This window comes from Myiozetetes cayanensis, unplaced genomic scaffold (assembly GCF_022539395.1).
Source record: "Myiozetetes cayanensis isolate MyiCay16 unplaced genomic scaffold, myiCay2020 scf3, whole genome shotgun sequence".
Lineage (NCBI taxonomy): Eukaryota > Metazoa > Chordata > Aves > Passeriformes > Tyrannidae > Myiozetetes > Myiozetetes cayanensis.
In genome coordinates this window covers 62176753-62189108 of record NW_026087521.1, presented here as the reverse complement: position 1 = coordinate 62189108, position 12356 = coordinate 62176753, and the positions used below count along the sequence as shown (strand labels likewise).

The 12356-nt window shown below is 46.4% G+C and overlaps 1 protein-coding gene across 14 annotated transcripts in view; it reads right to left on the bottom strand.

Annotated features, from left to right (window-relative positions):
* Positions 1–1246: 1246 nt before the first annotated feature.
* Positions 1247–12356, bottom strand: part of CACNA1C (calcium voltage-gated channel subunit alpha1 C) — a 433595-nt gene continuing 422485 nt past the window's right edge. For 13 of the 14 annotated variants that reach the window (XM_050325533.1, XM_050325524.1, XM_050325526.1 and 10 more), the window contains 3 exons: positions 11712–11815; positions 8920–9243; positions 1247–8664 (listed from right to left, as the gene is read on the bottom strand). In XM_050325533.1, coding sequence (XP_050181490.1) covers positions 8368–8664; positions 8920–9243; positions 11712–11815 — 725 coding nt within the window. In that variant the 3' untranslated portion in view covers positions 1247–8367. The remainder of the gene's footprint in view (positions 8665–8919; positions 9244–11711; positions 11816–12356) is intronic. The other variant, XM_050325534.1, reaches the window with a different exon arrangement.

Sequence of the window (12356 nt, the reverse complement as noted above, 5' to 3'; positions counted from 1 at the left end):
GCTTCAGGTAGATGCCGTGAGCATTGAAAGCTGACACCAGCAGCAGTGTGCAGCTGCTGAATAAAACGCAGTATAGGTGTGTGCTTTGCTTTTCCTGTTGAGGGGCTGTTCTAAATGCGACCACTTCGCACGGGGCTGTGAAACCTGCTACTCGTTCCTGATTCTCCCCCCTTTTCAGCTGCCTTACAGGTTTCACTCGAGGTTTCGCGCTGTTCTTCACACTGCAACACGCCCACGAGCCGCTTTGCCACGGTTTTCACCTCATGGTGTCACACAGAGCCGTAGCCCAGCCCCAGGGAGCTCCGCCGAGTTTCCAGCTCAGGGTGTTTCTTAGCAAAGCTGAACCGTATGCTGGGCTTTGACCACCAGCCGCAGCACTTTCGTATGGTTTTGCGTTGGCAAATGTCTGACTGATGGCCAGTCTGAGCCTGCAGATAACGAGATTTCTGTTGGTGATCGTTCTGCCATTCCAACACCCAGCACTGATGACATCCACAGGTTTTCATCGACTCCTGAGTTTTAGCATTTTGTGCCACCACTAATTAATAGTAGCAGCAAAGCCTGCAGTTCTTACAGTTGTGTGTGAGTCGGGGGAAAAATAATATATATATACACATAACTGAAAAAAACAACAAAAAAAACCCATTATTTTTTTCTTTAGGCATTATTTTACTCAATCTTAAAATGCTGTACTTGGGCTGAGTACACTGTGATTTACAGTGCTGTGACAGAAAGGCAGTGCTCAGCTGGCACTGCGGCGTAATTGCTTGATAACCGTGGTAGAACACGTTTGTTCAATCGAAAAGTAAATGCGTGGTATGTTACTTGTTATCATCCCATTAGCTTCATGGCTTATGTATATACTGATTACACCGTATTTAAGCTGCGGGCATTCGTTTTTTTAGTTGCATGTGCTTGGTAAAAAAGGAACCCAGTGGAGAAAACGTTAAGTGTGTGATTACGCATGAGTCACACGTTGGACATCATGACACAGCAGGATTTCTGTGGTGACAACAGCAGAGAGAGGGGTTGGATTTCCTAAGTTACTGTTTATCAAGGCAGGCTGTGACTGTCAAGACTGTTCTGCAGCCCCTTAAATACAGGTGGGAGCCCGTGATTGGCAGCAGGGCTGCCGATGGGAAACAAAGGGCTGCAGGAACCTGTCTTATTTTTCAGCCACTGCTGGGAGAAGGGAGCAACGTCAAAAGGAGTTTTGATAACATTTACGATATTAAACAAATCTGGACATTGTTTAGAAATTTATTAGCAATTTTAAAATAACATCATTCCTTAGATAAAAATGCAATCTTACAGGAATATACATTTGTCCCACACAGAGATGACCCTATAGCTCACTGGTGGGCCACTCACTCTAACTTTCCTCTGTTGATTTTAAAACGTGCGAGAGGGCAAGACGGACTCTGGCACTGATGACAGGCTTACATGACGATTACAAACTGTACAGCATTATTTACAAAAGCATTTCTGTGGGTTCATGAAAACTAGATATAAAATTGTGGAAGGAGGTAAAGAATTGAGACAGGGAAGGGCTTGGGTGGAGGTGCAAGGGAGGGCTGGGAAGGTGGGCAAGGAGTGTAGGGAAGAGCAGGAGAGGAGGTTTATATCTGGGCTGATTTATACTTGAGAGAGGTCATTTTACAGCTCTGGGCAATTCAAATGAAGGCAAAACACTTATATTTATCAACATTTATAGCTGATGATCAGAGCAGGAAATGGTGCTCCAGGGCCTGAACTTAAGAGGTGCTGAGGAACCCCATCTTCCCTGAAGTCACTGGGAAACACCGGTACCTTGCTGGGCCACACCCAAACCACGAAGGTGCAGGCCAGATACAGCATCCCCAGACCTTAAACTGGTTTGATCCTGCAGTGCTCAGTCATCGGTGCTGATGTGAATTCAGACTGAGTGAGAGATCAGCTCCTAAATTACACTTTCACTCCTGAAACTGGACTAGATTCCAACTGCTTCTTGCCAGAATTCACCCAAAGTGACTCATCCCTTGCTCTGTCAAGTGGCAATTGTTTGGAGGGAGATGCCATCATTCAGAATTGATTTTTAAGGCAGTTTTATAAGTATCTCCCCCTTTTATTTTTTTGTGTGTGATGCAGCAATGTTTGTCAAAGAGATATTTACAACCTCACTCCTCCTCCTCCAAAATCTTCCCACATTCAAACTGTCAAGACTAAATAAGCTTGAAACAATCATTTCTATGAGCAATCATAAAGTTGATGATATTTAGATAGTATTGGCTGCCAGTCTACCTAGGTGCTTGAGATGGGAGCAGACTGACTCAGGATGCTTAAAATACTAAAAGCCTGTTTGGGAAAGAGCTAACAGAAAAACACAGGTATTTCTTCATCCAAATTAAGAGGCTAGCAAATGGTGTCTGTGGGTCTGTCTTGAATAGGATAAAGCTTTGGAAAGGGGCTGCTTGAACGCTGGCAGGAAAAGTCGTTGTTGGGTGGAGGTGATGCCTGCTCTCGCCTGGGCTTGCCCCTGCTCTACTGGGCTGCTAAACCTGGCCTAACTTCAGCAGAGTGGAGGCTGTGTGCCTGACTTGGGGTAGAAAAACAACAGCATGGGAGTGTGCAGACAAGCTCCTGATCCTGCCTAACTAAGCCCTTGGTAATGCTAATGAAGATTCCCTCATTACGTCAGTCACAGGTGCTGCTCCTCTCAGTTAGCCCTTTAGAAAGGGACTTGATTAAGTTGCCTAATTGTCTCTGGCCACCTGAGGTCTCTGCAATCTACTGGGGCTGATGGCTGTGACACCAGCCCTGCCTGGGGCAGAGTTGTGCCTTTCTGAATGAGCTGCTGCAGACCCAGCAGGGTACTGTAGGGTATCTCAGGTGACAGGAGACTCCCACATTTAGACAACTGAGTCAAGCCCTATGCCCCTAAAGAAGGCCTGGTTTTTATGCTCAAGTGCTTACAGCTAAGCTCCCCATAAGGGGCAGAGGAAGAATGGAGGATTTAACTAGAACACTAAAGTTTGTATCAGAAGAGGTTTGTGGGGGTTTTTTTGTTTGTTATTTTTTGGTTTTGTTTGTTTGTTTGTTTGTTTTTATTTCCATTCCAGTGTGATGCTACTGACTTCTCTGAGAGCAATTGGAGCCCAATCTGTTTTCAGTCCAGGGCGAGTCTCTTGTTGTGCTTCTGCCCTCACCCACCCCACCTCAGGGTGCTCTAGCAGCAAGGCCATAGTGGTTTCAGCTGTCCAGAAACAAAGCAGGAAGAGGGATTAAAAGCTCCACAGACATGAGATCCCTCTGGAAACCTTCTGGATCCCTGGGCTTGCTCACCCAAAATAAAACTTTAAAAACTTTGCAGCATTTAGAAGAAGAAAAAAAGAAACCCTGTGCAGCTACTGAGAATTATATTTCTTAGACTTCTTTCAAGAAGAAAATAAATGGGGGGAAAATATAATTAAATTTTTCAGGGCCCAGTTCTGTTTTCCACATTCTTTGCATCAATACAACCTCTGTGGCCTCTAGTGCTCTCCAGCCTCATGTTAGCAAGATGGGAACTGGGGCTTCTGATGGCCTGGAATGTTTTCTTTATATGCACTACAGTTTTCATTATGAGAACTGATAAAATCTCACCGCTACCAGAAACCCCCAACTGGATTCTACTTCATTTATATCCACTTTGTTGTGCTCCAAATTCCCCATTCAGTGTTCCTCTCCCCCACCCTGCCCCTGCCATGGGGACAGTCACAACAGGACCATGCATATATCTTAGGATACTCAGTTCTGTTCCAGCAGGGCTGCTTCACTTCAGCTCACTGGACCAGTGGGTCGGGGTTTCTCATCTACACGTACGAAGCAAGGCCTCCAACTTCATCTGTGACACAGGTGAGCAACCCCACGGGCCCGTGGTGCCGCCACCCCGTGTGATCGTGTCTGTGTGCAAACGCGCATACATTCCATACAGCAATCTGAAACTATCAGGCAGAAAAGACACAGGAGCCTGGCTGAGACCCATACAACTGTTATATTGGCGTCAGTCTAAAGAAAGCAATGATACATTGCTTTGGAAATTATCAAGAAATGTAAAAAATGCATTTGCCCTTTCTTTGTTGTTGTTGTTGTTGTCGTTGTTGTCGTAGTCATCGGGGCAGGGTTCTGAGTCAGAAAACAAAGCAGAAATAGATGCGATTCTGTACATGGCGCCTCTCTGGCTGTCCCTCCGTGCTGGGGTGTGGTGGGCAGGGTAATAAACCAGGCGGGACCCCTGCAGTAGCAGCAGCATCTACACCATCATCGTCCACATGTCCAGCTGAAGAGGCAGATGATGCACAAAAGGTTTGTGGATATCGAAACTCCAGCTCTGGATCATGAGTTCCGCTTTCTTTCCCATCAAGTCAGCCACACAGAAATAAGGAAGAAAAAAAAAGAAATGCACCCGGTGTGGCTGGCCCAGTAGTGTCTGGACTAATGAGCAGGAGTGATACAGGGAAGAGGTTTGTTGTTTTAGAAGAAATGTCTTTAGTCTGCAGTGTACTCTTGCAAGTCAGAGAGGCTCAGGCAAACAGCAGATTGTTTTCTTTTCCCCGTTCTTTCCTTTCCTTCCATGCCACTCCTCAGCCATCAGTTCCCTCAAAGCTTCCATCCACAGCACAGTGATTGTACATACCCACCATCCACTCCCATACACAGGGAAACACTCCAGGAACTAAACCTGCCTCCTCCTTCCCACTGTCCCCCAGACTCTGCCTCACTTGAAGGAGGCAGTAGCTCTCTGCTCAGGCCTGTCACAATGTGCACATTGGAAGTACCTCAAATGAAAAACAAATAAATAAAAATGCCGCCCTCCCCAGAAAGAGAAATTTGCACAGCTGGCACCAGCAATTGCTAAATTGAGTATCTGCCCCTGAAACTGCAAAAGTCATGTGCATTCTCTGCTAGCCATACATTTTCCACTCTGCAGGACCTAGGACAGAGCAGAGTTTCCCCAGGACATTGTAGGCTCTGACCCCCGAGGAAGTCGCAGCTTTCACCAGGAATGTGTGTGGGGCATAATAATTTCTGCCATTTTCCTTCCCATCAAGAAGTCCTCAGGGATGACACGGATTGCCAAACATCCAAAATGCCCTTTGTCACCACTAATTTAGATTAAGTGTTCTTTTTGTCAGGACTGGAGAAGACCTTCTGTCTCCCCCTGGGAGAGTCAGATGGACTTTCTAGTGGAAGAAAATGAGACAGGGAGCCCTTACATTGCCAGGCACAGCATTCTTTCCTTTCAAGTACCTTTGGAGCATATCAGCACTAGCAGCAGCAACCTCAAAGGGAGACACACTTGTGTGCCCATCTTGATACAGGCACAAGGGATGGAAAGGGTGAGACTGACTGACATCAGCTGGATACTTTCTCCAGAGAAGTCTTGAATTATGACTTTGATGACAGACGGTTGTACAAATGGATTTGTATTTCTCTAGTTTAAACGTACTTGGGGTTTTTGTGAAGGTATCTTGAGCTGATACTGGCTGGTTCAAAAAATGTACTGTCAAAACCACCCTTTGCTATTTCTCCTTTATGCCCCAGAGAATCAAGAAGAAAAACAAGAGCATTACAAAAACAATGCAATCAAAGTATGCAATAAGTGGTGTTCTGGGACATCTGCAGAAGCTCAAGATTTGAATGGAAGTTTAGATCTGAGTCAGATCACACCACCCAACTCAGCACTGATCTGCAAATTTGTGAACCATCTTGAGAAGGGAGGAAAAACAGCAATAGCCTGGACAAAAATCAGTTGCATAAAATCTAACAATACATGCCTGTTTTTTTCAGCCTCTCTCATGGGTTAGGGCTGAGTATCAATGTGACAAAAGACAGTTTCATATGCACTAGTCAGGAAATCTGGCTGGGACAAGCTATGCTGTCAGATGTTTTGTGGCTTAGAATCTGACCCATCCACTAAAGTCTGGGAAAAGGACTGAGACTATGCTATGCATAGGAACACCCAAAAGTCACTCAGCATCTGCATCTTGACCAAACTGCAACAGAGCTCCCTCCCTCACTTACTTACCCTCTGCTTTCAGTCCAGGCCAGAGTTAGATAACTGTACTTTGCTAATTATTCTGATTCTTGCATTTCTTATCCCAGCACACTGCTATAACTGAGCAGGGTCAGCTATCTAATTAAATAATTTTGAAAGCAGATTTTTTTCCCTCGCTCCTTGAATTGCTGGTGCCAGCTGAATGTGTAGGATGGATCTGCCAAATGAGCTTGGGGGTCTTGCCACCCTTGAGTGGGACGAGACCTTTAGAGAAACTGTGCAAAACCAAAAGAAAATGAAGCCTGAATAAAATGTCCCAGTCTAGGGAAGAAAGATTCTCTACCAATAAAGTCATCGTGCATGTTAAAAGGGAGTGAGGAAGAAGGAAAATGAACACAAGATATGCAAAATCAGTAACGTTCAACCTGTCAGTGGATTGCAGAATAGTTACTTACACCAGGTACACTTTGTTCATTGTACAAATTAAAAAAGGAAAAAAAAAAAAAACAGTACCCCTTTCCCCAACCACACGTAGAAAAGCACTTAAAAGTTCAAAGGTAAAGCTTGGCACATTCCAAATACGAAATGATTCACTTGACATGCAGCAAAATATACAAGAAGTGATTCTTTTTTTTCTTTTTTTTTTTAAACAAACTTAATTCGATTCATTATCTTTGCTTGGCACAATTGCAATTCATTTTAAAAAAATATTTGAAAAATACTGAAACTGACCTGAATTCAAGTATAACGGTTTCTTCAACAGAAACATTGTCAATGCAATAAAACATCACACGGAATATATCGAAGCGTAACGCCTTCTGGGGTTTTTTTCTTTTTAGTTTCCCCCCACCCCCGCAATTTTTTTTTTCTATACAGTTTTAATGCCAACACAACTTACAATTTTATTTTCAAAATTAATATTATTGCATTGTTTTTGCATATCTTGTGGAACAGAAAATGCAAAGTTACTGATTCCCTTTTCCAAAGCAGAGACAGTGGTTCGCTTTTGCATTCAAATGGCCCCAGATACAGAACTCCTGCAGCTCAAACCAGGATGTGGAGAGCTGCATGCACTTACACACACACGCGCGCGCGCACGCACACTCACCCCGTATTGCTCCCACACTCACAGATATACTTAGCACTAAAAAGAACCCAAATCAATCACTCAAATGTGCAAGACTATATCAAGTGCATTGCCTACTATCTTTAAATTATAAAACAACAACAAAAAATGGTTTCAGTTACTAGTAAATAAAATTACAAATTCTTGGTGTACATAATGGTTGGTAAAACTCGTCTATTATCGTTATACTTCTACCAAATTTCAATGGAGAAATCGCCCCCCCCCCCAGTTTAAATAATACAACATGATCAAACCAATTTAACATTTGCAAAGGTGAAAATAAACCAAACCAAAAAAGGTAGGTGATTACAAAACGCTGTAAACACTCCCTCCTCCCTCAAAAAAAAAAAAAAAAAGGAAAAAAAAAAAAAAAAAAAAAAAAGTCAAAATAAAAACTGCAACATGCTTTCAAGGAAATATCAAACTGCAAAACAAGAAGAGATCTACACGAGCCCACCACCACCTCAACACGGGCGGGGCGGGTTGGCTCTGCCCCACCGCAGAGCCAGTGCTCCCATTGGCTGGCATAGCTGGCTGTCTGAGCTCTGATTGGCCGGCAGGAGGCTGCCTGAGCTCGGATTGGCTGGCAGGTGACTGCCCGAGCTCTGATTGGTCGGCAGGAGTGGCTGCCTGCACTCGGATTGGTTGGCAGGGACCGCTGCCTGGGAGTCTCGGCGGGGCTGGGCAGCTCCGCTGCTTGCCCCTCGGGCACCCCTGCGCTTCTCCTGCTTCCTCCTCCCCCTCGTGGCGTGGGAATCCACAGCAGAAGTCTTCCTCTCCTTCCGAATCAAAGGGCCTTGGCTTTATGGAGACGGTGAGGCTCATACAGAATATGTGCAAAATGATTTTTACAAGCAAAGTCGAAAGACACCCGTTTGGCGCAGGGTCCTTTTGGCTAGGGCCATCCACAGGAAGCTGAGGTTCCCCTTCGTGCTCCGGAGGCAGTTGTCGTTCCTTGTGCAGGGACTGAAAAAAAGAGGGAGCTGGCTCTCCTCCTCTTCTTCCTCCTCCTCCTCACTCTTCCTTCATGGACACGTGCTGGGGTTATATCCGCTCCTGAAAAGCTTTCTTACACCACCCAACTCTGCGACTCGTCCCAACAGAAATGAATGAAGAACGCTGTTCCGGTTACTCCAGGTCACGAGAACAGTGAGGCACTTCTGAAACAAACCCATTAGGAACATTGAAACAAATAAAAAACCAGCATCGCTTCCAGCCCTGGCAACTACAGGCTGCTGATATAAATCCTGCTGTCCTTGAGCTCCTCCTGACTTATTCTACAATCCGGGTTCTGCACCTCTTCCTCTTCCTCTCCTGCACTGTCCTGCCCTGGGTCCCTGCAGTTAGCAAAAGGCAAGAGGTTGCCATTGGGGCTCTGCTTGCTGTTACCATTGAGAATGTTGTCTGCTGCATTTTCCATCTCTTCTATCGTCATGTCGCAGGCGTCTGCGAGCTCCTGGGTTGTGACCTCAATGAACTTTGGATCTTGAGCAAACTGCATCAGTCCTTCCGAGATCAAGACCTTCAAAAGCAGGCAGGGAACCAGAAACAAAGACACACGTTAGTACTCTGCGCCGTCAACCCTGTCACGCCTCTAACACAACCCTCTTCGCTGCTGTGTTTTCCCCAGAGGTCCATCTCCCATTTAGGCCGCTTGGAGATGGGCTCTCCTACTCTTGGCATCGCGGGCAGCAACGTATGTGTTGCCCTGCCCTTCCACGGGCCCTGTTTCTAGTCGGCCTTGACAACAGTGCCCTGTGTGACTCTGCGGTCTTACCGCTTCCACCAGGCTGCTGGCGCTGCCGTGGAACTGCCTGCTGCTCCCGGCGCTCGGGCTGGGGACGGTGAGGGACACCGGCCTGGCTCTCCTGGGGCTGCTGCAGCCGGTGCTGTCGGGGAACCGGGAGCCGCAGTGCACCGACGGGAAGCTGCTGTTGAGCTTCTCAGTGGACTCCGCCCCGTCGAGGCGCAGGGTCGGGATGGTCTGCTGCGGCCAGCCACGGTTGCAGGGGGTGGCGGGGGGCGTAGCACACAGCCGGGAGAACGTGGTGGGGGAATGGCTTCGCTGGAGCAGGGGACTCAGGCCGGCCACCGCTAATGCCTGCGGACAGAGGAGGAGCAAGATGAGTGAGAGCTTGCACTTGGCAGCAGGGCTGGAAGGAGTTGGTTCTGGAGAAACCCCCGAGAAAGGCCTGGAGAGAGTCTCGAGGCTTGTGAAAACAGCCACCAGCTCCTTGATGGGTTTGGATGTTTGCTGCAAACTCGTTTTCCTTTAAATGGTGTGCCCTGTATTAGTGCCAAGCACCAGACTGAAAACTTTCACAGCTGCAGTTCTGTGGCCTTGGAGCCATGGCATTGACAGGAGGGATGCAGCCCTGCTCCCCACAGCCTTGCCAAAAACCACCTCTTCTCCAGGGGGTGATACAGCAATTCATTTTCCCACCACTGCCCCCACATATACCGTGAGCTTCTATTGCCAGTTGCTGTGTTTTCTCTAAGTGTCTACTGAGGAACCTGAACAGATACCAGATGTGAATTTTACATATGTCTGCAGTTGGCAATAACTTTAAATCCACCACTGGATTTTAAGGCATCTGCTGTTGGTGGGAGGATCAATATCTGATGATTATACTGTCAGCCATCCAAGTCCTTCCTGTAATCATTTACACCACCTCTGAGTCATCCAGCCTCCTTTTATAACAAATTTCTCAAGAAGCCCCATGTTGCACAGGGCTGATCTGATGCCTTATTCATGGTGACTGCCTCCTTGTTCTATAAGCAATACTGTCAGAGCTGTAAGATCATCTCACAGAGCTCACTGCAGCCCAGTATGAGCAATAGAATAAACGGACAGAAAATACAAGAGTATGTGGATTGTGTTGCAGAAAATCCCTTTGTTCAGGCTGGGGTTAGTCTCACCCAGCTTCAGCTATCTGAAGGCTCCATGTGTAGTCTAAGCTAACTGTGTAGAGAGACACTGGCAAGCCTCCTGTCTTTTCAATCCCTGCCTGAAAATGCTCTCTCTGAAAATGCTCTCTATGACTTAAACAAGACTTAAACCCGCCCTTTGGAGATGCTCCTTCCTGCTGTTGACTACAGTGGGCCTGAAATGACCAATTTAAACTAGAGAGCTAACTTTAAGCTATCTAATGTTAAGTGAAGCTCAGCCCATCTGCCACTGAAATCCTTGGGAACTGATAACTATGCTGTGCTGATGACTTCAGTGACAGATGAACAAAAGAATTAATTATAAGTCACCTACAGAGTTCACCAAGATTTTCCCAGGAATTAGATGTCAGGCTTCTATCAGATTTCAATGAAGAAGAAAGCCCTTAAAAATCCCTCAGTATAAGTCATGCCCTGCAGGCTGTGATGGCCTCAGCACATCCCTTAAACTGCCAGGTCTTCAGTGTTGTCAGCTGAAGGCCAGATGCCCACTGCAGGGTAGCCCTTCAGTCTGGCTAAGTGACACTTGGGTGGACAGAGCCTCTTCCCTCTAGGTTTTTGTGGCGGGACGAGGAGGGATGAAATAGCTCCATCCTATCTGTATGGGTTGGAGGGAGCTGATTCTGCCAGCTGGGCGGGCTGAGAGGGTGGGAGGCACGTGTTCCCTCTGCCTGGCCTGCCATGGGCGGGCAGGAATTCTCAGGAGGGCTGTTACTGCTGTGTTGAGTGTGAGAAGCTGTTTCCTGCCCACTCCTCCCTGCTCCAAGCCATGTTCTGGTTGTCCCTGCCACAGCTGTAAGTCTCTGCAGACTACGGCTTTCTGGAACTTGAGTACTGAAGGATAACTCTCTGGGAGTGGAGGTGAGAAAAGCCAGGGAGCCTCAAACATGCTCCCCTCTCGCTCCTCTGCTCTGACTTGTCGCTTCTCCCAGCCCTGCTGTGTAGCATTTTGTACCCCTGTGGCAGCAGAGGAGGTGACAAGGCCATTCTGCCCTGCCCCGGGGAAATGCATGGAGCAGGACCCCACCCTTGCAAGGCTGGCACTACCATCTGCACCTGTTCCTTCTACGGTGACAAAAAGTGGCATCATCAAAATAAAAGACACAAATCTGCTTTGGAGTATGACAGCTGGCTAATCATCTAGGTACGTGCCTAAGCATACATTTGATAGGCTGCTGAACACAGTTACAAAGGGCTTGAGAAGCTGATTAATGACATGTAATCAGATTATGGTTTAAAATGAATAATTACATTTACTGGTTACCTTTAATTAATATGAAAGTAGACTCCGTGCATTCTGTTCATATGCACACTACCATCAAAGCCAGTGTAATTGCACTGCAGCATGCAATTTGGGTAGTTATTTTTATCTTTTAGCTGGTATTTTATTTTATTCTTTTACTGACATCAGAAAATGATAACTCTGCTGACTGCAAAGGACATATTCCTGTAGCATTCTTCTGGGAACGATAAAAATCCTGAAAGCAGGAATGAGCATGATGGCAAATCTGATTTCTAAAAATTGGACCCTTGATGTGTGTCTAGAAACTACCCCAGCTGGCTTTTAAAAAGTTGTTTGGGAGGCACTGGGGAGGCACTGCAGAGAGTAGGGTTTCAGTTTACCTGATGATGTACCAGATGCAAAGGCAGAACTGTCTTCTGCGAGACGTCCACGCCCTGGTTCTTCTGTCTTTTCAAACACTCTAAGTGAAAAGATGCCCTTCGACCTGAAAGAGCAATCACACACAACTGTGTCCATCACTCATAACACACTACAGGTAATCTGTTTTCCATTTCCCTTAGTGCAGTCCCATTGGAGATACAGCAAAGGCACCCTCATTTTCAGCTCTGTCCATTTTCCCTCGACACCTTTCCAGAGCACATGTATTTGCAAAAATCAGCGAGGTATCGTGAACCAACCAACACTACCTTAAGATAAAATTTGAAACAATGATTTTTATTTTTCCTCTTTCAAAAAACACTTCCCTCTTGAACAGTGGAAGAGTTCTCAGACCTCTCTGGTTCAGACAAAGCCCCTGTCAGGACTGATGGTGGCAGCTGAGGCCCAGCTATGCCTGGCTGTCCACAACATGCAGAAGGGGATGTCAGGCTGCTCAGGTGACATTGGCCTCCTGCTTGCATGTGATCCGTGTCCCTTAGCTGCCAGACACACCACGGTTTATGAGACTGTGTCTATAGCAAGGTCAAGTGGAAGTGAATTAATCAATGATGAATTTACTGGTGAATGGAAGGTGACTTAGACATAAA